Source organism: Hibiscus syriacus, unplaced genomic scaffold (assembly GCF_006381635.1).
Source record: "Hibiscus syriacus cultivar Baekdansim isolate YM2019G1 unplaced genomic scaffold, ASM638163v2 tig00000340_pilon, whole genome shotgun sequence".
NCBI lineage: Eukaryota > Viridiplantae > Streptophyta > Magnoliopsida > Malvales > Malvaceae > Hibiscus > Hibiscus syriacus.
Window position 1 is genome coordinate 3,769,273 of NW_024061783.1, and position 25,131 is coordinate 3,794,403.

The 25,131-nt window shown below is 33.6% G+C and overlaps 3 protein-coding genes across 3 annotated transcripts; 1 reads left to right on the forward strand and 2 right to left on the reverse strand.

The window, feature by feature from the left end:
• Positions 1–2,458: 2,458 nt before the first annotated feature.
• LOC120203150 (proteasome subunit alpha type-3-like) lies at positions 2,459–6,270 on the forward strand. The gene is made up of 9 exons (XM_039203498.1): positions 2,459–2,625; positions 2,705–2,744; positions 2,854–2,937; positions 3,066–3,139; positions 3,256–3,427; positions 3,567–3,613; positions 4,205–4,270; positions 4,658–4,748; positions 5,949–6,270. Exons 1-9 carry the CDS (start codon positions 2,522–2,524, stop codon positions 6,018–6,020), a joined length of 750 nt encoding a protein of 249 aa, XP_039059429.1. The 5' UTR covers positions 2,459–2,521; the 3' UTR covers positions 6,021–6,270.
• An 831-nt stretch (positions 6,271–7,101) lies between these two features.
• Positions 7,102–10,930, reverse strand: LOC120203159 (transcription factor GAMYB-like). Its single transcript, XM_039203508.1, has 4 exons — positions 10,523–10,930; positions 9,402–9,741; positions 7,415–8,369; positions 7,102–7,330 (listed from the first exon to the last, which is right to left on the reverse strand). Exons 2-4 carry the CDS (start codon positions 9,726–9,728, stop codon positions 7,167–7,169), a joined length of 1,446 nt encoding a protein of 481 aa, XP_039059439.1. The 5' UTR covers positions 9,729–9,741; positions 10,523–10,930; the 3' UTR covers positions 7,102–7,166.
• Positions 10,931–11,609: 679 nt separating this feature from the next.
• LOC120191565 (protein NRT1/ PTR FAMILY 5.8-like) lies at positions 11,610–12,162 on the reverse strand. The gene is made up of 2 exons (XM_039194523.1): positions 11,888–12,162; positions 11,610–11,829 (listed from the first exon to the last, which is right to left on the reverse strand). The coding sequence occupies exons 1-2, from the start codon at positions 12,160–12,162 to the stop codon at positions 11,610–11,612; spliced, it is 495 nt and encodes a 164-aa protein (XP_039050454.1).
• Between the last annotated feature and the right edge of the window lie 12,969 nt (positions 12,163–25,131).

Sequence of the window (25,131 nt, forward strand, 5' to 3'; positions counted from 1 at the left end):
TCGAACCCTCGATAGTTCTTTGTTTTGAACTATACCGGTTTTCAAGACCGGAGCTATCAACCACTCAGCCATCTCTCCGAAAGCTAATTTCTATTTTCTTTTTATTCCATCGATTCCCTATGGACATCATATCTAGATAGATAAAATACCTCATTAGATAACTATAACTGTGTAACAACTTATGCTCTGGGGTTTACATAGACGCATAATTGCTGTTATATTATAATATAATTGAAATTCAGAAAGGTTTTTTTATTGAAAAAAAACAATACTGATTAGTTATGTATCCAGTTTTTTTTCTTATACCATTAGAAAAAGACAAGTGAAGAAGAATCGTCCATAAATTTCCAGTCAATAATTAATAGTTAATGGTTCCAATTTATTTGTCCTGAATTTTGACTTTTTTTCACTGAGAATCCACATTTTCTTTTTCAATAGAAAAAAGAAAGGGAAAGTTTTTAGATATTGTGTGTCTTAAGATAATCAAATCAGATGGTTTTATTTCTCAATCTTTCTTACTTGCTCCTACAGAACTAAGGTCGAAAAGATTGAGAAAAATCAGTCATTCACAACCACTGATGAAGGATTCCTCGAAAAGTTAAGGATTAGTAATCCGTTTTAGAAATCGAATGGGTTCGATCTTATACATATGCGAGGAAGGTAATCAAAAAAAAGAAAGAAGATAAGTTCTTCTTTACTTTTATTACTTAGGAGCCATGTGAGATGAAAGTCTCATGTTTTGAATGAGATAAAGAAGTGAGGAATCCTCTTTTCACGGCTCAACAAACCATTCATTAAATCCATGCAAGAGCATACGGTGGTCACATTAATGGACATTCGCTAGTTAAGATAACTTCGTAGGTTAGGGTACTATTGGCTGGCTTATTATGGAGAAGGGGAGAAGGAAAACATAGAGTTTGTGCGTAAGTGTAAGGAGTGTCAGATTCATGGGGATTTCATCCATGCCCCTTCGAATCATACGAATCGATCTAATAATGATGGACTTGAATTTCTATTCTGATTACTGAATCACAAGAAATTTTATCTAACTCCATATAATATATATGGAATGTGTGAACCTGGGCTTCGGGAGGGGGAGATGTAAGAAAAATTACTAACTTGACTCTTAGCCCAAGTGTTATATTTGGTTATTTACTAAAATCTCCCTTTGGGGGCGAAGGATGGATTGTTAGTGTGGACAATTTGGGTGTGTGTCATTTATCAATTGATTAAGAAAATTTTAAATAAATCATATCTTATAATTAGCCTACACTATTTATATAAAATATTAATAATATTATTAAAAAAAGTATTAATTAATACAATTTTCAAGTATTTTAAAATTTGGAGCCCAACCGAAGCCAACAATTTACTTCATTTAGGGCCTTGTGTCAAAGGCATCTGCGAGGATAAAATTGACCCAACAAGTAAGACAAATAAAAAAATTAACATATTATATCATTTTCAAAATTAATTCGGAATCGACAGACGGTACAATGTAAGAAATATTCGTCACGTTCACATGACAAGTTTATCTAGATAATACTTTTTATTTAAACTCGTCATGTCATCGTGACGAGTTTCAATAAAATATAATATTGATTAAAATTTATCACATCGAGATAAAAAATTTAAATAAAAAATATATTTTATTAAAATTTATCACGTCAACATGACGAGATTCAAATAACCGTAACAAATATATTAGATCCCTAGATAATTTTTTATGTCATATTAAGTTAAATAATTAGCCCGATATGGTATTGGACTAATTTTGCCCATGCGAGAGAGATTGAGTGGATCACTTAGGTTGTGTTTGGTTCACGAAATGTAAGATTACTAGAGAATAGGATTACTGAGAATGTTATATTTTGTGTTTGGTTGGTTTAGCAGGAATATAAGATTACCATGTTTGGTTAAAGGAATAAAAGATTATTGAAATGTATATTTGACCAAATTGTCCTTATTATATATTTATTTTTTAATAAGTTAGAAAATATTTATATATTTTCTTTAAAAAATTTAAATTAATAAAATTTATATAATTTTTTTTACAAAATTTAAAATATAAAAAAGTTTAATGAAAGGATACAATTTTATTTTCATCTTTGAACTTCATATAAAATTTTAATTATAATTTTTTTTGTAAATATAAAATAGTTTAAAGAGAAATTTGTAATTTAAATTTCATAGAATTTGTATTATTTAATAACAAAATAAAGATATTTTTGAAAGAAATTTTTAAGAGTATTTTAGTTCAAAACACCGGTAATCTAATAATACCTAAAAAATAAAGGTAATGAATATATCTAAAAAAAATTAATATTAATAATATAAGATTACCGAGAATTACATTCTCGACCAACCAAATATGAAAATTCCATTTCTCACTCAAACACACCTTATGTCCATAGCAATGAAATCTTGAGAACAAAGAAAAGCTGAAAAATATTTATATCAATCAAATCTAAAGTAAAATAGCCAAAGTAGTAGGAGTGGAAGAAGAAGAAGAAGAAGCAATATGAGCAGCATAGGAACTGGTTACGATCTCTCCGTCACCACTTTCTCTCCCGATGGCCGCGTTTTCCAGATCGAATACGCCGCCAAAGCAGTCGATAACAGCGGGTACGCTTTTCTTTTTCTCATATGTAGTTTTAGGGTGTCGGAAACCTAATTTTGTTTAAAAGTATTTTTCTTGTTGTAGAACTGTGATTGGAATAAAATGCAAAGATGGGATCGTAATGGTAATGCTTTACTTTTCCTTTTTCCTTGATTGCTTATTTTGAATCGAAAAAGAAGAAAGAACAGCAGCAACTATATGCGTGTAGACTAAAGTGGGTGGTATTATTTTAGGGAGTTGAAAAGTTGATAGCATCAAAGATGATGTTACCCGGATCTAATCGAAGAATCCACTCCGTTCATCGCCATTCCGGCATGGTATTCACTATTTCTTCCCCCTTTTTCCTCAGCTTCAACTTTGTTTCGATGAAATTTTTACCCCATTTTCAAAGCTAATGTTTTGGGTTCTAACTTCTCTTTCACTGGTATTCTATATTCTAATTCAGGCGGTGGCTGGATTAGCGGCTGACGGTAGGCAAATTGTGGCCCGTGCTAAATCTGAAGCTACTAATTACCAAAGGTTTTTTCTTTTGTTTTCCATTTGAAATAAATTTCCACAGTTCATATTTAAATATACCTGTTATGTTTTTACTTTTTATCTAATTAAGGGTTCTTCATTTGTTGGTGGTTGTGAAGTGTATACGGTGAACCCATTCCTGTCAAAGAACTTGCTGAACGTGTTGCGAGTTATGTGCATTTATGCACCCTTTACTGGTGGCTCAGGCCTTTTGGCTGTGGGATAATTCTCGGCGGTTATGATAGAGATGGTCCCCAATTATATATGGTTGAACCATCTGGCATCTCCAATGTCAGTTCATTTCTCTCGATTAGAGCTTCACGTTTTTCTTTGTTTGTTGATACCTGGTTCATTAGTATTATTTCTATTTGCTGCTTGTTCTTGACTTACGACTCCTTGTTTGTTGCATCTCGTGTTGTAATTAATGTAGCGATACTTTGGTGCTGCAATTGGGAAGGGAAAACAAGCTGCGAAAACGTAAGTTATAAAACTAATTTTTTATCCTGTGAAACTTGAAGGAAGGAATTCATTTACTCGTGCTAGCTAATTAGATGAAATTATTGGAGCAATGAATTTTCGAACATTTTTTTCCCTTCATGTATTTGAAGCTAATGGATATCTTTCCTGTTTTTTATGTTCTTTTTTTGCCAGATGTTTTACACCCCATTGAAAAGCCTTTGTTGGACATGGGACTTTATTTATTTTCTTTGAAACATGATCTCCAAAACATTTCTGCCTCCCTCTCATCATACAAAGTTTTTGTAATTGATCTATATGAGTTTCCTTGTTTCCAAACTTGTATTTGATAAAAAGAGAAACTAAAAGAGACGATGATGAAAAATTGATGTGGATTTATGAAAAGTGAAACACTCCCTTGGCACTAAACTGGTTTGGTTGGCTGGTTAAATCATTCCTCTATCCCGTAAATTAATGACTATGTCCTTTCAAATATATAAAGAAGATGTAACCTTAGTTATCCATGGTTTATCTCTTTCTTTTGTACATTCATCTCATTAATACTAGTACTAAACAATTATAAGGTTACAACTGCATTCTGTATATGGACAGGGAAATTGAAAAGTTGAAACTGTCAGAAATGACGTGCAGGGAAGGGGTTATTGCAGTAGCCAAAATGTGAGTTTTTCTATTTTAATTCCTTCCATGCCTTTCAAGATAATTGCTTATGTCTTCTTCTATGAAAGTTAATGTTTCCTTCTTTTTTTTCTTGCATTTAGTGGAAATCTAGGGAACTTGCTCATATTTTTTTCCTGTTATTTTACTCATTTTTAGCTGTAATGTCTGGTTTAGCACAATGACAAGCCTGGTGCTTGATATTTATCAGAATATAGGTTGAATAGTCAACTGTGAAATAATCGACTACCATGACTTAAGAAACAAACCACACGCTGTCAAGCAAATTGTCATAATCGTATTTGTGCACACATATAATGCATATGCATGATATCATCTCCCCTTCTCTGAGAATGCATGTATAAGATTTCATCATTTATCATTGAGCAGAATCTACAAAGTACATGATGAAGCAAAGGACAAAGCCTTTGAACTGGAGATGAGTTGGGTATGTGATGAGTCAAAGCAACAACATCAGAAGGTAATTCCCAGCACCCATTATGGATATACATCACTTCACTTTCTCCCTTTTTGCCAGCTTGAAAAACTAACAGCAATTACATGCAGATGGCTTTATGAATTGAATTATGCTGTGGACTACCATGACTTAAGAAACAAACCACACGCTGTCAAGCAAATTGTCATAATCGTATTTGTGCACACATATAATGCATATGCATGATATCATCTCCCCTTCTCTGAGAATGCATGTATAAGATTTCATCATTTATCATTGAGCAGAATCTACAAAGTACATGATGAAGCAAAGGACAAAGCCTTTGAACTGGAGATGAGTTGGGTATGTGATGAGTCAAAGCAACAACATCAGAAGGTAATTCCCAGCACCCATTATGGATATACATCACTTCACTTTCTCCCTTTTTGCCAGCTTGAAAAACTAACAGCAATTACATGCAGATGGCTTTATGAATTGAATTATGCTGTGTTTTATTTAGTTTCTTATGATTCAATGTGTGTTTTGAATTTTGCAAAAATTGGGGGAAATGTATTCCTTATGTAAAAGCCTCCTTATTTAACTTTTGGATTGTTCTATTAAGAGATCCCAATATGTCATAGGATTCTCATTCCTGAAATTCTGCACTCAGAACCCAGAAAACAAACAATTTTTGGGTTAGTTGTTCCTTGGAGCATATACTTTCACATGGCCGTCTTCCCATTTGATAACATCTTACATGAGCATTTGTAAACCTGTCTCACATGTCCAAAACCGTGCCAGATGTTCTCAATCTTTTTTTTTTTTTTACTTCATTGGTGCTAGCTTCATCTTTTCTCTTAGGCAGTTAGGCTTTCGATTCTAATGAAATTTTTTTCTCCTTGCCACCTTTTTTTCTCTTTCGTAGAAAGGCTATTCACTTAATATACTGAAGGTAATAAATAATGTCAGTGTCATGATCTTATCCACTTATATATCTCATTGATAATTTTATTTTCTCCATGTTTGTTTCATGTGATGGATTCTGAAATTTCGTTGCTAGTGATCTATGGAATTTATCATCTAAAAATAGTTGGTTAGAACCCATATTTGAAGAGCCATGGATCAATTAACTTCGTTTATCTTCAGAAGAATCTAGTTGTTATTTCAGAAATAATTTTTCGCTAGTCCTTGATCGGTTTTCATTTTATGTGCTGTCCATTTGATGACACTTTCACAAAATTTCAGGTTCCCGATGACCTTTTCGAGGAAGCCAAGGCTGCAGCTAGGACTGCATTGGAAGAAATGGATGCTGATTAATGATATTATATAGACAGAATTGTTCTGTTATCATATGTATTTTGATCTTTGTAAAGTTCCCGATGTTATGGACCTTCTGGTTTAAAAGATGGGAGTGAGTGCCTGGTCTTTCTAAGATCAGGAGGGATGAAATGATGGATTCAAAAGACCTTGAACTTTCTGTTGTCCGTTGCATTGTAATTTTTTTTTCTAGGCATCACATAGACGTCGTCACTGACAATTACTGTGAAGGTTGAGGAACACCCATTTTGTCATGGTGCGCATACCGTTTAACATTACATTTGCTGTTAAGAGATCACTTTTCAAACTCTAAATCAATTTGAATGGTGTGCCTAACTTAGGCTTGGTAACGAGCATTCGATCGGTTAGACTTGTTCAGTTTTAGATTTTTAGAATGGAAAAAATTTGGACCAACCAGACCATCCAAAATATGGGTTTGATTGAAAATAGAACAAATGAGCTTTACCAAAACAAGTAAGAAATTGAGCCAGTTGAATCGGACGATGCTAAAATCTTGAAAATCAAATTAACTAACCGGGAATAAAAAATGTAATATAATTTGTTCACAAACATTTGAATGTTCCAATAACGGTCCCAAAATCATTAAAAGGTTTAGGGATCAATATAAAATGAGTCATAGTTTGAGAATTAGATTTAGAATGCTCAAAAGTTTGGGACACAATTTAGAATGACTTATAGTTTAGGGATAAAACTATAATGTTCAAAAGTTTAGAGACTAATTTAAAATGAGTCATAGCTTGAGGACATATAGTGCAATTAACTAATAATTAAGAAAATCGAAGTTTTAATGGATCCAACACTGTTTTGGTTTAATCGTCACTGTCTAGTTGGGGAGCCCTAGAGTCGCTGATATATGAAATGACATGCACCATCAACATGAATCTTTGCAATCAATTTGGTCGTTAAACATAATGATCTCAACATTTGAAAACCAAACTCACACAATCTGTTTGTTCAAATGCTTCAAATGTGAAGGGTAGCAAAAGTTAAATGACAATAGTTCCATAGAAAAACTTATCAGTTGGAAAATCTTATAACTTCCACCAACAAGGGAACACATTATAATAGCAATTCCTATGACTTTCAGAAGGTTGATGAAAAATGCAAGAACCTCGATTGAATTTGCTAGTAGTCACTGGAAGTATCTTCACCCAAAAGAGCCGCTATAACATCTGTCACGACGGGTTTATCCCTCACGCACCCAATGTCATGACCAAACTGACCAGATCTGAGAAACTCTAGTCCAGAAATAGCCATCCGATTCGAAGTTTCGTTCTTGTTGTTGCATCCTGCAGGAGTTATGATTAATTGTACTGATACAAAATATTATTAATGCATGCCACAAAATTCATTGGTTGCAAAAGATATCTCACCCAGAATGCTCTCAACAAATTGTGGTTCATCTAATGAGCTTCCACTACCTGGAGTGTGCTCGCTGAAAGCCGATGCAGCAGAATGAGCTGGAGAATTCGAGTCACAGCATGCTTCAGATTCTAATTCACAACCCTTTTGGGGAAAATTGGCTACATCATCAAGCATCAAAGTAGAAGAATGATGGCTATAATCATCCTTTGAGCTTTTAAGTTTCTGTGACTCGTAAACTATTTCTTCCAGGAGACCACTGTTTTGTGGTGTAAAAATATCCGACTTAGCTCGCTTCATCGGAGGGGATAGGATCAGAGAATCGACAGACTCAACCAAAGGTAGCGAGACCGAAGGATTAACCCAACTATCTTGTTGATAATCTGAATATTGGTATGAAGGGAGCTCCACGTTCATAGGCCCAGACAAGGGCTCAGAAGGAGAGAAATTACTCCTTATAAGGGCATCAGTGCCAGGAGGTATACCAAATGATGACTGGTCATTTGTACTGAAATCAGAATCATATGGCGAAGATGCTTTGCAGGGATCATCATAATTTTCCTGGCAAACAAAATCAGTCAATTGGTTGGGCATTGAGATAAAATTGCTGACACTTTCCTGAAGATGCTTAGGAGAGCATGCCATTGGGAACATATGGCCATAATCATGGGATGAACCAATAGTATTTGGAGGAATGTTGAGAAGCTCAGGTGAACAGGAAAAATATTGTTGGTTGAATTCTAGATTCTCGAATTCCACATGCGGAATCTCAAAAGCATCCGATTGCAAGAGATTGGAACTAAAGGAGTCCTGGTTTGGCATTGAAGCCACATTATGACTTTCTTCTTGACTGAAATTTACTTGCAAGCACACATCAGGAGGGTAAATAGGCAAGCCAGCACGTTGCAGTCTCTTAATTCTTGTATTCCAGAAGTTCTTTATCTCATTATCAGTTCGTCCTGGCAACTAGAGAAAATAAAGGGATGGAATGATTATAAAATTGAATCAAACGATAAGAAAATAGCACATGAGAGGATTTTGTTTCAGGGAAAATTTACTATAAGTGACTAGAATTTCATGATGTATTGCTGAGCATCCATGGCAATACACAGAACACGCATGTGAAAAGGGCTTGCTTATCATGCCACAAAAAGATGATTGAATAAAACCTAAAACTTGCTTGTAATTCGAGTGCAAAAAAATATATTAAAAAAAGAAATAAGATATTGACTGGATACACGGACGCAGATTTACATAAATATGAATCTATTTTATACGTCTTCTGAAATATAATGCAAAAATAGAATCTTTGAGATATAATACGTTGCCATATTTTTTCATTACATTTAGTATCATGAGCTGAAGCATAACATGTTGGTGCTTCTTCCTTTCTCTTTCTCTCTTTCTATTTGGGGGTGTGGTTCATATATTGTCCTTAACATTATTTTATTATTTCTCTAGTTTTAAATTTTCTTGACAAGAAAGATTTTTTTCTTCTTTTGTAACAAGGGAAAAAGAAGTATGATTCATCAGAATTGGCAATCCTTGGTTGACCGTGCCAAGGAGCAGGATATTCAGTCAGCTAAAATGTATATATCAGAACATACGGGCAGGAGTCCTTGAGAAAGTTTCATGTATCAACAAAATCATTTTGTATGGGTGGTAAACCATGGATCAAATAATCACATGCATAGGAACTCCATGGAAGCAAGTTAATCATTGTGAAAGACATAAATGTTGAGTCTCCGCATATCAGGACGGAGTGAGGAACATGAATTAACACAGTAACCAAATCATTTGCACATCACAAAAACTTACTATTCACAAACATCAATTAGCTTCATGAGAAAGAATGATCATCTCCCAATATAAAATTAATATAAGAGCATGCACGTGCATGTATTTGTTAATTAGTGCAAATGCTGCATTCTACAAAACCAACTTTGAAAGTTAAAATTAATAAGTTATTGAATTTAATATGTCAAAAGAAATACCAACCTCTGCAGCCATTTGTGCCCATTTGTTTCCCAACTTAGCATGTAGCTCAACTATACGGCGCTCTTCAGCTGGAGTAAACATGCCCTTCTTCAAATCTGGTCTTAGGTGGTTCGCCCAACGCAGGCGACAGCTTTTCCCACATCTGGAAAGTCCAGAGTGTTTCTGGACAGCATTCCAATTCCCCTCACCATGCTTCTTTACATACTTGACCAGAATTGCATCTTCCGCTTGAGTCCAAGGTCCTTTCTTCAAATGACAGCTTTCTCTCATGTTGCCTCTCCTACCAACTTCTTCAACTAATGATAAATCAGAGTGACCATTCAGCATTGCTCCGTTGCCTCCATTTCCATATTACAAAAACCAAATCTTAAAGATTTATTCAGCACCAGAAACATAATACTAGGATGATACTAAAATGCATCTATTTAATAGAAGATTATTGTTTTTCTATCAGGGATTGTTATGGTTCGATTTGGTTTTCGACAGAAATTACAGTTAATAAATGGCATTCTTCTAAATTCTAAAAATAATATCGTTTTATAATATTTTTATTTTTATGAAATCTTAGAAATAGAATACTTGTTTTATATTACGAAACAAAAATTAGAAACCGACTCAAACAATTGCAGTTTTAACTCTGAACTGAAGTGAAAACCAAATCGAATACGTTCAAAATTTCCCAAATTGAATTCAGTGAAAACCAAAAACATTACAGTACGAATTAAATTTCCATTTTTTTTCGATTTTTCCCCATGCCTTACTTTCTGTTCGTTCTTTGCATTAACCGATGTGAACCATAGTAATATTAAAACCTACTCCATTAAAGTAAAATGCTTTCAGCTATACTATTTTTATCAATCAATTTTGACAAATAATCTAATATAAATTGTAAACATTAATAATATGATGATTTCACATGTTCCGAAAATCACATTTTTCATTGTCCTTCCTAGATGATTTTTTTCCTATTTTGTACGAATTGCATTTCCGGAATCATTTCTACAAGTAAGCTCAAAATTTTGTTTACATTCCATAATTTTTTGAGCAGAACAATCTAACAACTGAGCATCAAATCAATCAACATACAAGCACCGAAGTTCAAAATAAGAAGCTGTTCTTACCTGAATGCGTTGAAGATCAGAGGAGTTTGCAGAGCTCAATCAGAACCCTAAATATCTATATCACGGATTTCCGGAACCAAAAGCGAAAGAAAAGGATAAAAAAGGTAAATTGTTAATTGAAAAACTCAGAATCGGGAAAAGGAAAGCATGAATAAATCAACTCCAGAAAGCCACATTTTGTTTGGAATTTATAGAAGAGAGTGTAGAAATGTAGTTCAGAGAGAGAAAGAGCTGATTTTAATCGGGCGAAAAATCTCTGAATTTCTCTCTCTCTCTTAAAAAAGGGAATGAAAAGGAGTGGGAAACCTAAAGAAGGAAGGGAAGTGCAGTGGCAAAAGGAGAGGGAAAATAGGAGCGAAAAGAGGCTCACTCACTGAGTCAGCCCAGCTCACGCCACCTCCACCTCTCTCCTTTTAGAATTTCCATTGCTTTTAAATTTTGGTTAAACTACACTTTTGCCGCTCCTAACTTTGTTGATGTTTCTTCTTTGATCATTACATTTTAAAACTTTCAAATTTATTGTTAACTTTCTAACTTTTACTTATTTTAGTCATTCAATCATTGAGTCTTTAATATTGTTAATTCTTTTGTCATAAATTTATTTAAAATAAACCATAAATTTTTCTCTCAAATCCATATTTTTGGGATCTTTTTGAGTGATCAACAACACAATATTTTCTTTTAAATTCAAACCGTAGGAAGGTTAAGAGAAAACTAATCTCCTAATTTCATGTTGATTAGAAGATAAAGATTGCATATCAAATCAAGATAAGATCAAAATTTTAATTTATAATTTTATTAATTTCAAGGATAATCAAACTAAAAAGAAGAAAGAGGGGGAAATTGAATGTTTTTGTACCATTTATATTGTAAATGATGATCATACACAAAAGAGAAGGCTTCCAACTATAGAAAAGAATAATATTATAATTTTAGGAAAGTTTCTTAAATAAAAGCCCCATAATATAGTATTTTTTATATTGGTGTTAGAATTGGTTGAGTGATCCTAACGAGTGAAAATTACGAAAATTAAAGTTGAGTTGCTAAAATAGAAATATTGGAAAATTTGAGTGACCAAAAATATATTTCACCCTTTAATTTCAATCTCTCGCCCGTCAACATCCTCTGTCTCACTCTCTCTCCCGTCAACCTTCTCCGGTATGCTCCAATCGAACGTAAATGAGAAAAAGAGGTAAACAGGCACAACGGCAATGTTAAAAAAGGCTAGCATCTTCAAGTACTTGTCGAAACGACGGTCGTCAATTTCGTCGGCGATCCAGCCTCGTGCAAGGAAGGTGGCAACTGCACTAACTATACCCGATGCACATCACGCCATTATTGAATAGAAACTCAGAGGGATTTTACATGGAAACCGGTACTCGGTCATAGAAGAAATCAGTCAGCCCCTTCTCAATTAGCCCGTTGGCGATCCCTAACAAGGCATATTGAGGAGCTAGCCATAGGATTGTCATGGGATCCTCTTCCTTCCCGATTAACTTCAATCTCCGGGTCTCCACTAACCAAGAACTTAGCGACGAACCGGAAGCGAACAACAACCCGACTCCCATTCTCGCGAATCTAGCACGATATTGCTCGTGTTCATTTCTCCAAACCTTGTCGACTAGAAACTTAGACGACATGATACTAAAAAGCTTGTGAATTTCTCCAACACGTAGAGCGAAGTCAGGGGAATCTCATTTGATAAATGTCGAGAAATCCTGGGATTAATGCCGGTTCTCAATCTATCACTCTGAAAGATGAAAGGGGTGGATCCGGCTACTTCCACTAAACTATAAGGGATGAATAAAAGTCAAAGAGGGACCAATTTGACGAGCCTCGTCGCCTCCTTGAATCGAGCAGCAGCCGGTCGTCTGGCTGGACGTTCGAGTTCGTAACAGCATCTGCTGCAGATGAAAACCGCGTAACCCACAGCCACCGCGATAAATGAATCCTTGATTCTTTGCTTCCATCCGAGATTGCTAGATAAAAGCATCCAGTATGTGAACTTTGCGAGAAAGCCAGCACCATAGGACCATATATTAGCACGACCCCAAACAATTTGATCGTGCTCTCTCCTCCGTTGTTTTTCCGTTCCCCTCTCATCGACGCAATTTTATCGTCTTCAAACTGCTAGTCTAAAATTGATGGTAGAGAAGCTTCTTCTCTCGCTAAGCCAACTATTATTAACAGTAGAGCCATGTAAAGTGTTCCATTACTCGTTTCTAGAGGCTAGAGATCCAGGAAGACTAGAAAGCCATAACATCAGCAAACCCTGCGAAAAAAAAAGTCATTTAATTAATTTTTGAGTTAACTGCATATATGTCCCCAATCTAGAGCCCTCATTTTACACTGGTCCTTATCCTTTTAATATTCTAATTTCATCCTTAAACTTTGACTCAAGTCCTTAAACTTTTGAAATTCTAATTTTATCCCTAAACTATGACTCTCTTTCTAAATTAGTCCCCAAAATTTTGAATATTCCAATTTCATCCCAAGTTCATCCAAATATGTAATTAGTTTCAACCATATTTTAACCTAAATTTTTTTTTCAATCATATAATAATATAATTTCATTAATTTGGCCTAATGATTTTATTAACAAGGGATGTGATTAGTATATACATATAGTTTGGGAAGAAATTAAAATGTTCAAAAAGTTTTAGGATTAATTTAGAATGTAGGTTGTAGTTTGGGGATGAATTGAAATGTTTAAATTTTAAGGACTAATTTAAAATGATATTCATAATTTAGGGGTGAAATTTGAGCGTTTAAAAGTTTAAGAACCAATTTTAAATAAGTCATACTTTGAGGACATGTAATGCAATTAACTCATAATTTTGGGTAAACTACACAATATATCACTTAACTTTAGGCGATGTATTGTTTATATCACTAAACTTTCAATCCCGTCAATTATAGCATTAAACTTTGAATTTGATTTCAACTATGTCATTGGGTTATTAAATTTTAAAGGCACAATGACTTGTAAGAATCTTTTTGTCACTATGATGATGTGGATAAAACAATGTCATTTTGTCTCAATTATTGTTGTCCAAAACGATATTATTTTAAGCATTGAACTTTTAAGGGTATATTGATTTTTCCACTAAACTTTTAAAAAATTCACTTTTCGACATTGCAATTTTACAACCACCACTAACTGTCAATCATCATCCATCACTAGTAGTCTTTCTCGGTAAGATTAGTATCAAAATTATTGAGTTAATCGATTGACGGAATAGGCCAAGAGGGGGGTAAATTGGCAATAAAAATTTTGGTGTAAGCTTTTGCAGAAAATTGAAAGAAATTGCACAACGATTTAGAGTGGTTCGACTTTCTCAACCAAAGTCTACGTCCACTACCTTAGCTATCCACACTAATGATTTTCCACAAATTCACTAATTTGTCTTTCTTTTGAGGACAAAGAGTAACCTTACAATCCCTCAAGAATTATACCCCAAATTCTTGAGAACAATCTCTCTCAAAGAGAATAATACAAATTTGCAAACTTACAAGGAAATCCTCACAAGGTGGATTGTTTGCACAATTCTAGAACAAAGAAAAGAACACTCAAGAATGAATACAATTGAGCACAATAAGTGTTCTTGAAAGAAAAATGAATATTGAATGAAAAATAGGCTTGAAATGCTCAAACTTGAGGTTTGATGCTTTCTCTTTGATTCTCTCTTGATTCTAGTTGCTTGATGTTTCTTGTTCTTGATCAATGGCTTCTAAACTTGCTTAAATACACCTTGAATCACTTCTGAATGTTGGGGATGATTAGTGGAGTCAATATAGCCGTTTAAGTATGAAAACAATTAATTAAAAACAATTGGGAGCGTCAGTGCATCGATGCATATCCATGGTGCATCGATGCATCAGTGTAAAATTCAAATATTTTGACCGTTGGACCCTTAGTGCATCGGTACACTAAGAGTGCATCGATGCATCAAGTGCATTCGATGTTTCAAAATAGTCAGAGTGCATCGATGCATGGCTGGTGCATCGATGTATCAAATGCATTCGATGTTTTCATAAAATCCTCAGTGCATCAGTGCATGGTATGTGCATCGATGCATGAAATGCATTCGATGTTCAATTTAATTCATGGTGCATCGATGCATGGATTGGTGCATCGGTGCATGGATTGGTGCATCGGTGCATCACTCTGAAAAATTGACTTTAGGCTTGATTTTTGGTTCAAAATAATTTTACACATTTAGTAAGGTTTGAAATTGATCTTAAAAGACTTGGATTAATAATTTTATATTCGATTAATTGAATCGAATATATTTAGAAAATCATTTGTAAAATCTTAAAATTTATTTAAACTAATTTGTTATATCGAAATACAAAAATGTTTTCAATAATCTCCCCCTTTTTGATATAACAAAACATTTGTGTTATTTTAAGATTTTCTAAAAATTTGAAATCAATTTCAATTTAGAAAAATTACTCCCCCTTACTATAACACTTCCCCCTTTGAAAACATTTTGACACACTTAACAATTCTCCCCCTTTTTGTTAAATCAAAAAGACTTAAAAACGATTTGAACAAGGTTTTGAAAAACATAGCCAATTGATTATATATATATATATATATATATATATATATATATATATATATATATATATATATATATATAGCTTAAGCTGCTAAGATCATAATCAAATGAGAGTTAGCCATTAGTTTCATAATCAATATTCATAATAAAAATGTGAAATGGTAAATTGGTCATCTTGCAACTAAAAAATAAATGATGCATATGTTGTAATAAACCAAAATATATATATAAAATATCAAACAATCATCCAACGATCAAAGAAAGTTAATCCAAAATGTTTTAACAATGCAAGTTCAACCCAAAAACAATGAAAGATAAGTCTATTCATCCATTGAAGGATCGGGAGGAGGAGGAGGATAACGAGCTCTCATCTCAAGCGAGAGTGCATCCAAACGATCATTCATATCTTGTTGTCGAGCTCCCAAGGTAAAGAGCTGGGACTCAATGATTGTGAAGCGCGAATCCATGGACGCATGCCGTAAATCAAATATCTCCAAAAGCGAATGAAAATACGGAGACATTTGTTCTTCTTGTGGAGCTGGTTCCGGTGCAGGCTCGTCATCAGGTACATGATCATCGATGTCTTGCATAAGTTTTTAAAATTCAGGATCATCGTCATCAGCCGGAGCTGCAGGAGGAGGAGCACGAGAGGAGCTAGGAGCAGCTCGTGAGGAACTAGCTCCAAGAGTTTACTTTCCGGGTCTAAAAACCCATTGACCGGTAACCTCGTCTTGTTTCCAATCACCTTTCTTCAAGGATGTGAGATTGATTTGATTTTGAAGTGGGATAGGATTGTCAAGAGAAACGTCTAGAACAAGTTTGATAAAGAGGTTACTAAGAAGAAATCCATAAATCAATGTTTCAACATGTTTTGAAGGAACAATGTTTATGATGTCCACTAGTTGACTAAATATAATGTGGGGCAGATTTATTTTGATTTTATTTTTAAGACAATACATCCACCATAAATCCCTAGCACGAAGTGTGGAGTACCTACCTCCGGATGGTCTAAACCACCAAAAGATCATCAAATGGAGAAAACGATCGTGATGAGATCGTAGAGTACTAACACTTGAGTTTGGAACATAGGGATATTCCATATTTTCACTTTCATTATATACACCATTATCATCTAACCCAAATCGGAAAGCTATAGTCTCGGGGTCAATATTAATATATTGGCCTAAAAGATAGGATCTAATGGCTATAGTTCCACATTGATTTTCATTTTGAATACACACCGCATTGGAATAGAAAATGCAGACCAATTGTTGATAGACGATAGGTTTAAGTTTAAACAATTTATCAAACTTCCAAGCTTTAAGAGTCGGAAGGTATTCGAAATCAATGTCAACCATAGCTTGAAGTGAAGGAATACGCTCTTCACGGATTCTATAAGTTTGGAAAGAGTTTCTGTACCTAGAGTACAATTCGTCTCTACGACGCTCAGGCATGTTAAAACAAGACCCTAATAGAGATGAAGGTGGAGGAAGAACGAGATTAGGAGGTTGAGGAACGGGAGGACGGTTTTGGTTTGATCGACTCGAAGATGACCTGGGTCGTTTAGGATTTGACATGATTAAAAGAAATCAGAATAAGGAATGTCACCTGTAATTTGAAACACATGTATGCATAATCAATCCCAAAACTCAAATGAGTCCTCAATAATTCAAGGTTCTCTAAATCATATCCTAATGGGCATGTTGTGAAAACTTTTTAATAATATCATAATATAGTTTTCATGAAAACAACATAATTAAATAAAAAATATTACTAATTTTTGATTTTTTTTTAATTTCGAAATTCAAAGAAAAATCTTGAAAATTGTTTGTTTATGACGAAATTGTTAGTAAAATCTTGTTTAGAACCAACAAACAATCAATGCCCGATATAATGTTCATCATAGAACTAATCAAAACTAGTTCTAAAATCAAAAATTTGTAAAATAGAGGTTTTTAGAAAAATACCTTGAAAATTAGGATTGAGAGGGATGAGGAGTTGTTTTGCACGATTTAATGATTGAAGCAGGTTTGCAAGTTGAAAAGCTTGAAGATTCCGACGAAAAATCGTTGATTTTGAGCAAGAATGGAGATTTTAGAGTGAGAGGGACGAACGGTTTGGAGAGAATAGATTTTAGGTTTTGAGAAAATGAAGAAAATGAGGCATTTTAACCCAAAACCCGACGGATGCATCGATGCATGACCATGTGCGTCGATGCACATTCAAGGCGTGCATCGGTGCATCAACATGATGAATCGATGCACATTCAAATGGATCCATCGATGCACTAAGCACAAAAATGACAAAAATCCATTTTAAAATACTCAAAATGCTAAATTAATTGGCTCTAGTGGTATTGGTAACTCATATATTGAAAATTAATCATGTTCAATCAATCAAATTAATCCTTAAACAACTTTTGAACATAAAATAAATTTTCATCAAGAATCATAAACTCCCCCTAACTAATAGTAATGAATGCAATAAAAAATTAAGCATTTTTCATTTAGTCTTAAAAGTGCTACAATTATTTTAAACACTAAGTGAAGATAGGTTGGTCAAACCTAATTCTCTCCTAAGTGTCCAAAATCTTTCCTTGTCTAAAGGTTTTGGAAAGATATCCGCTAATTGGTGCAAAGTATCAACAAAATTCTAGAACTACATCTTCCTTAGTGACATGGTCTCTAATGAAGTGATGTCTTATTTCAATGTTCTAAGTTCTAGAGTGTTGGATGGGATTTTTAGTGAGACAAATAGCACTAGTATTTTCACACTTGATAGGAATGGTACCTACTTCAATGTCATAATCAAAAAGTTGTTGTTTCATCCATAAAACTTGTGCATAACAACTACCAGCTGAAATGTATTCAGCTTCAGTGGTAGATAATGCAACACAATTTTGTTTCTTTGAGAACCAAGAAATCAGCATATTTACAAGGAATTGACAAGTACCGGAGGTGCTTTTCCTATCTAATTTGCATCCTCCATAATCCGCATCAGAAAAAGTATGCAAGCTAAAGCTAGAGTCTCTAGGATACCAAAGTCCTAAACTAGGAGTGTCCTTAAGGTATCTAAAGATTCTCTTAACAGCTAGTAAATGTGATTCCTTAGGGCATGATTGAAATCTAGCACATAAGCAAACACTAAACATAATGTCTGGTCTACTTGCGATTAGTTAAAGTAGAGATCCAATCATTGACCTATATAATTTAACATCTACACATTTACCTCCTTCATCTAAGTCAAGCTTTGTTGAAGAGCTCATTGGAGTGTCATGAGGTTTGCCATTTTCTAGTCCAAACTTCTTGAGCATATCTTTGACGTATTGAGCTTGATTGATGAAGATGCCATCTTTTCTTTGCTTGATTTGGAGTCCCAAGAAAAATGAGAGCTCCCCCATCATGCTCATCTCAAACTCACTTTGCATTAGCTTAGAAAATTCTTGGTAAAGAGCATCATTAGTAGAACCAAATATTATATCATCAACATAAATTTGAACTACTAATAAATATTTACCTTTATGCTTTAAAAACAATGTAGTGTCAACCTTCCCTTTTGAAAAACCTTTTTCAATTAAAAAGTTTGACAATCTTTCATACCAAGCTCTTGGAGCTTATTTTAAACCATAAAGTGCTTTTGTCAATTTAAGAACATGATTCAGAAATTTTGAATCTTCAAAACCTGGGGGTTGTTCCACATACACTTCTTCTTTTATAAAACCATTTAAAAATGCACTTTTAACATCCATTTAATATAATTTAAATTCATGAAAACATGCAAATGCTAATAACATTCTAATTGCTTCCATCCTAGCTACGGGAGCGTATGTTTCATCATAGTCTATGCCCTCTTCTTGAGTATACCCTAAGTCTAGCCTTGTTTCTCACTATATTAACACTCTCATCAAGCTTATTCCTAAATACCTATCTAGTACCTACAGTAGATTTATTACTAGGCCTTTCAACTAATGTCCATACTTTACTTCTCTCAAATTGATTTAATTCTTCTTGCATAGCCATAATTCAATGTTCATCTTTTAATGCTTCTTTAATATTCTTAGGATCTATGCATGAAATAAATGCAACATAATTACAAATATTTTTAAGAGAAGATCGAGTTGTTACCCCTTTGGATGGATCACCTATAATCTCACCATCCTTGACAAAGTTGTACTCTCTTGGATAAGATACTTCTCTTTCTTCAATGGTTGGATTCTCAAGAGAATCATGAGTTACCTCATCTTTTGTTTCTTCCTTTGATGATGGTTCTTCAACGTAATGTCTAACTTCATTTGTATTTATAATACCTACATCATCATTCACACAAGAATCCTTCCTCGGAAGGGAATTATCATCGAAAACATGTATAGACTCTTCTACAACTAAAGTTCTTTTATTAAATACTCGATAAGCTTTAGAATTTAAGGAATAACCCAGAAAAATTCCTTCATCACTTTTAGCATCAAATTTGCCAAGGTTTTCTTTACTGTTATTTAAAACAAAACATTTACATCCAAAAGGATGAAAATAGCTAATGTTAGACTTTTTATTTTTGAAAATTTCATATGGAGTTTTCTTTAAAATTGGCCTAATCATTACTCGATTTACAATATAACAAGCGGTATTTGTGGCTTCCGCCCAAAAATATTTTGGCAAATTATTTTCACAAAGCATGGTTCTAGCCATTTCTTCTAAAGTTCGATTTTTCCTCTCAACAACTCCATTTTGTTGAGGGGTTCTAGGTGCTGAAAAATTATGACTAATACCATTAGAATTACAAAACTCATTAAATCCAAGATTTTCAAATTCAGTGTCATGATCACTTCTAACACTAGTGATAGAGTAACCTTTTTCGTTTTGGATTAGTTTTGAAAATGTGATGAAATTTTCTAATGCTTCATCTTTAGTACTTAAGAATAGAACCCGAGTATATCTAGAATAGTCATTTACCAAGACAAATGCATATTGTTTTCCACCCAAGCTAGTAGTCCTAGTTTTCCCAAAAAGATCTATATGGATCAATTGTAATACTCTACTAGTTGATACATCATTAATGGATTTAAAAGAAACTCGTTTTTGCTTTCCTTTAGCACAAGCATCACAGATTTTATCATTATCAAATTTAAGCTTAGGCAACCCTCGAACTAAATCACCTTGAATTAGCCGTTGCAAAACACTCATACTAGCATGTCCTAGTCTCCTATTCCATAACCAACTATCATGTTCATCCTTAGCAACTAGGCACAAATTAGTCATATCAATAGAATCTAAATGCACCATGTATATGTTTCCTATTCTATGACCAACAAGCATAATCTGATTAGATGCAATGTCAATGACTTTACAACCATTAATATCAAACATGACATTGAATCCCTTATCACAAAATTGACTAATACTCAATAGATTATGCTTTAATCCATTCACATATAAAATATTCTTAATTTGTATGGAAGAGCTATTACCAATAGTACCAATACCTTCAATGTGACCTTTTGAATCATCACCAAAAGTCACTTCTCCTCCATTTTTGGCGTTAAACTCACTGAACCGGTTTTTGTCTCCAGTCATGTGTCTTGAGCATCCACTATCAAGGTACCATGAGTTTGGATTTTTTTCCGTGCCTTGTAGCAATGCTCATTTTCCTACAAACATAGATTAATTTCTAATTTTTTGGTACCCAAAATCTTTTGGGTCCATATTCATTAGTTTCCAAAATCCTAGTCCCCTTAGGTATCCATTTGTGTAGGATATCCTTATCTTTAGTAGTAATGAGATCTTTAGGAACCCATATACTTCTAACGATTTTTCCATTAGAGGTTCTTTGGGGACCTCTATGATTGTAGTTTTTAAAACTTTTTCTAACAAAGTTGGATTTTGGATTTTTTCCATTTTCAAAATGTTTTGTTCCAACTTTATCAAAAGAAGTTTTAAGATCATCAATTTTCTTTTGATGATCATCATTGACCTTTGAAAGTAAATTTTACAAATCCAAAATTTTCTTTTCAAACTCTTCTAGTTTGATTTGCAAATCTTTGATTTTACTTTCAAGATCGTTGTTGGTTTTGGATATGAGTTTATTTTCATTTTTCAATTTTGAAATATCATTTTTATATTTTAAAAACAATTTCTCATAATCCGTAGCTAACCCATTATATTCCTCTAATAACTCATTATAGGATAAATCATCAAAATCAGATGAGTTAGAGGTTACCTTAGAATCTTTCCCGAATGTCATCAAACACAAGTTTGCTACTTCTTGTTCCTCTTCATCGGAACCTTCTTCATCGCTCCATGTAGCCACATGAGCCTTGTGCTTATTCTTTGATTGACTATTTCTCTTCAGTTGTGGGCAATCATATTTGACATGCCCTGGCTTTTTGCATTTATAGCAAATGATCGAGTCCTTCTCTTTTGGTTCATTTTGAGGCCTTCATTTCGTTTGAATTTTCTTCCTCGGTAAGGTCTCATCATTTTTTTGAACCTTTTGGCAAACAATGCCATTTCCTCGTCATCGTCATCTTCATCCGAATCACTCTCATTTTTTGTGGATTTGAGAGCAACTCCAATGTTTTTCTTCTTTTCCTTCTCTTTTGGTGTCTCTTCAATCTTATCAAGGTCCACCTCATCTTCAAGCATCATTTCATGAGTGAGGAGTGAACCGATTAGCTCTTCAAGAGTTGAGGATTTTAGATCCTTAGACTCGATGATTGTCGTCTTCTTTGATTACCACGATTTTGGGAGGGAGTAGACTAACTTCCTCACAAGCTTTTCATTTGAAATGATCTCTCCATATGATTTGAGACCATTGACAATCGTTGAGAATCTATCCGTCATAGCTTTGATATCTTCATTTGGTTTCATCCTGAAATTTTCATAGCTATGTGTTAGAATACTAATTTTAGATTTCTTTACCTCATCGGTACCTTCATGAGTGACTTGAAGTTTGTCCCATATTTCTTTGGCGGTTGTGCAAGATGAAACTCTTCCGTATTCATCTGGTCCAAGAGCAAAAAATATGATATGGATGGCTTTAGAGTTGAGCTGGAATATTTTTGTCTCTCATTCACTCCATAATCTTGGATGAGTGAGAGGCTTGAAGTATCCTTCTTCTACGACATTCCATGTTCTCATGTCACTTGTTTGAATGAAGTACATCATCCTATTTTTCCAATAGGTATAATTAGCCCTATTGAAGAAATGAGGCTTGTTGGCGGGCATCGAATCGAGACCGAAGTCGAAGTTTGAAGTAGAGGCCATTGATGACTTTGATTATCGATATAACTCTTCCTGAATCGACTCAAGAGGCGATTAAACCTTAAAATGAGTTAGGCTCTGATACCAATTGTTGAGTTAATCGATTGACGGAATCGGCCAAGAGGGGGGTAAATTGGTAATAAAAATTTTGGTGGAAGCTTTTGCAGAAAATTAAAAGAAATTGTACAGCGATTTAGAGTGGTTCGACTTTCTCAACCAAAGTCTACGTCTACTACCTTAGTTATCCACACTAAGGATTTTCCACAAATTCACTAATTTGTCTTTCTTTTGAGGACAAAGAGTAACCTTACAATCCCTCAGGAATTATACCCCAAATTCTTGAAAACACTCTCTCCCAAAGAGAACAATACAAATTTGCAAACTTACAAGGAAATCCTCACAAGGTAGATTGTTTGCACAATTCTAGAACAAAGGAAAGAACACTCAAGAATGAATACAATTGAGCACAATAAGTGTTCTTGAAAGCAAAATCAATATTGAATGAAAAATAGGCTTGAAATGCTCAAACTTGAGGTTTGATGCTTTCTCTTTGATTCTCTCTTGATTCTAGTTGCTTGATGTTTCTTGTTCTTGATCAATGGATTCTAAGCTTGCTTAAATACACCTTGAATCACTTCTGAACGTTGGGGATGATTAGTGGAGTCAATATAGCCGTTTAAGTGTGAAAACAATTAATTAAAAACAATTGGGAGTATCAGTGCATCGATGCATACCCATTTATAGGAATCCCTTGTTCTTGCTTCGCTACTGAGAAAATGATATTAACATAAAAGAAAGAGTAAATTATACCAGAGACCATCTAACTATAACCTTTTTTCATTTTAACTACCATTTTTTGAATTTTTGTCAATCGAGTCACCCAACTATTTAAATGTATTCAATCAGACCACTTGTCGTTAACAATTAATGTGACGTTGTAGTTAGTAAAATTGATATAATTACATATTTGACCACTCTTACTTATATATTATATCAATTTGATCCTAATTTTAATAAACTAAAATAAAATTAATCTTCCAATCGGATGACGTCGTGTGACACATGTCACCCTCTTGTGGAAAGAAAATTAAAGAACCAGAAAGAGGGGACATATGATTCAAACCAAAGATTCCTGGAAGTGAAGAAGAAGGCTCAACCACTAAGCCAAGCCATTTATTTTGTTCAAAAAGGACTACGTGTAATATTTATTGTTAGGAATTTTGAAGCTCAATTTGATAAACTGAAAATTGCACAAGGGGGTGAATTGGCAACAATTTGATTAGGGAGTAAGGAGAATAAAAGATAGAAAAATTGGCACAACGATTTATAGTGGTTTGACTTCTCAACTAAGTCTACCTCCACTACCTTAGCTCCTCACTAAGGATTTTCCAACAAATTCATTAATTTGTTCTTTCTTTTTCAATGACAAAGAGATAACCTTTACAAGACTCCCTAGCTTTTCAAAGGCACGTCTAGAGCCAAAACCCCTTTACAAGGAAAAGAAATGTAAACAAATAAAACCTCTAAAAGGCAGGGTGTTTACAAGAATTTTTCTCACAAGAACAAAATATTTACAAGAAAATAGGAATAAAGAGTGAAAAGTTATTATCTTGTGTTTTAATGCTTGAATAGGTGTTCTAACCCTTCTTCAAGTGTCTTGAACTTGTATTTATATGTTGGAATGAAGTTATGGTCATTTCTAGCCGTTGGGAGTGATTTGGAGCCGTTGGAGATGTTTTTCTCTGCAAAATAAAACTGCCCAGTACAGCGAGCATCGATACTCCTATAGGGAGTATCGGTAATACCTTTGTTATTTTTAAATAAAACTAGTCTTTATTAGTCGTTGGGCATGACGATATCAATACTAAGTCTATGGTTTCAATACTACTATGTAAAGTAGTATCGATACCCCTTTAGGTATCGATACCATTTTTGCATTAAGGAATTTGAGCAATGCTGGTAGTATCGAATACTACCTAGTGAGTATCGATATTTCCCTTACCTAAGGTATCAGTACCATATGAAAAGTATCGGTATTTTTCATGAGGTATCGATACTGTAAGAACAATATCATTACTTCTTATTCAGAAAAGTATTTTGTGTTCAATTCCAAGTAAAATGGACTTTGAATTATTTTTGAAAACTTTTAATAAATTCAATTCAAGTCCAAAAATATTTTGCCATAAATTGTTATATCAAAACATAGTTCAACATATATCTTATAACTTAATGTATATCTTTAACTTAAATTCACATCTTAATATTAAAAAATATATATTATTTTATATATATTTTATTCTTAAATTCATATTTTTATTTTTCAAATTAATACCTTAAGTTCATATTAGATATTATATTTAAAAAATATCGATACTTTCAATAATAAAAATAAAAATATGAATGGTGACACATGGTACCATTCGATTGGAAGATTAGTTTTATTTTAATTTATTAAAATTAGGACCAAATTGATAAAATATATTAGTAAGAGTGGCCAAATATGTAATTATATCAATTTTACTAACAGTCACGTCAGCACATCCGTTAATTGTTAACGATAAGTGATATGATTGAATACATTTAAATAGTTGAATGACCTTATTCATAAAAAATTCAAAAAATGATGGTCAAAATAAAAAATGAATTATAGTTAAGTTGTCTCCAATTACCCTAAAACAAATTGTTCATTGCTTTTTATGTAATTAAAGTGACGTGAATATGTGCTCAAATATATGGCATGCTTATATTTTAAATAAGAATATAAAAGAAAATGCTTGTTATTCAGTGG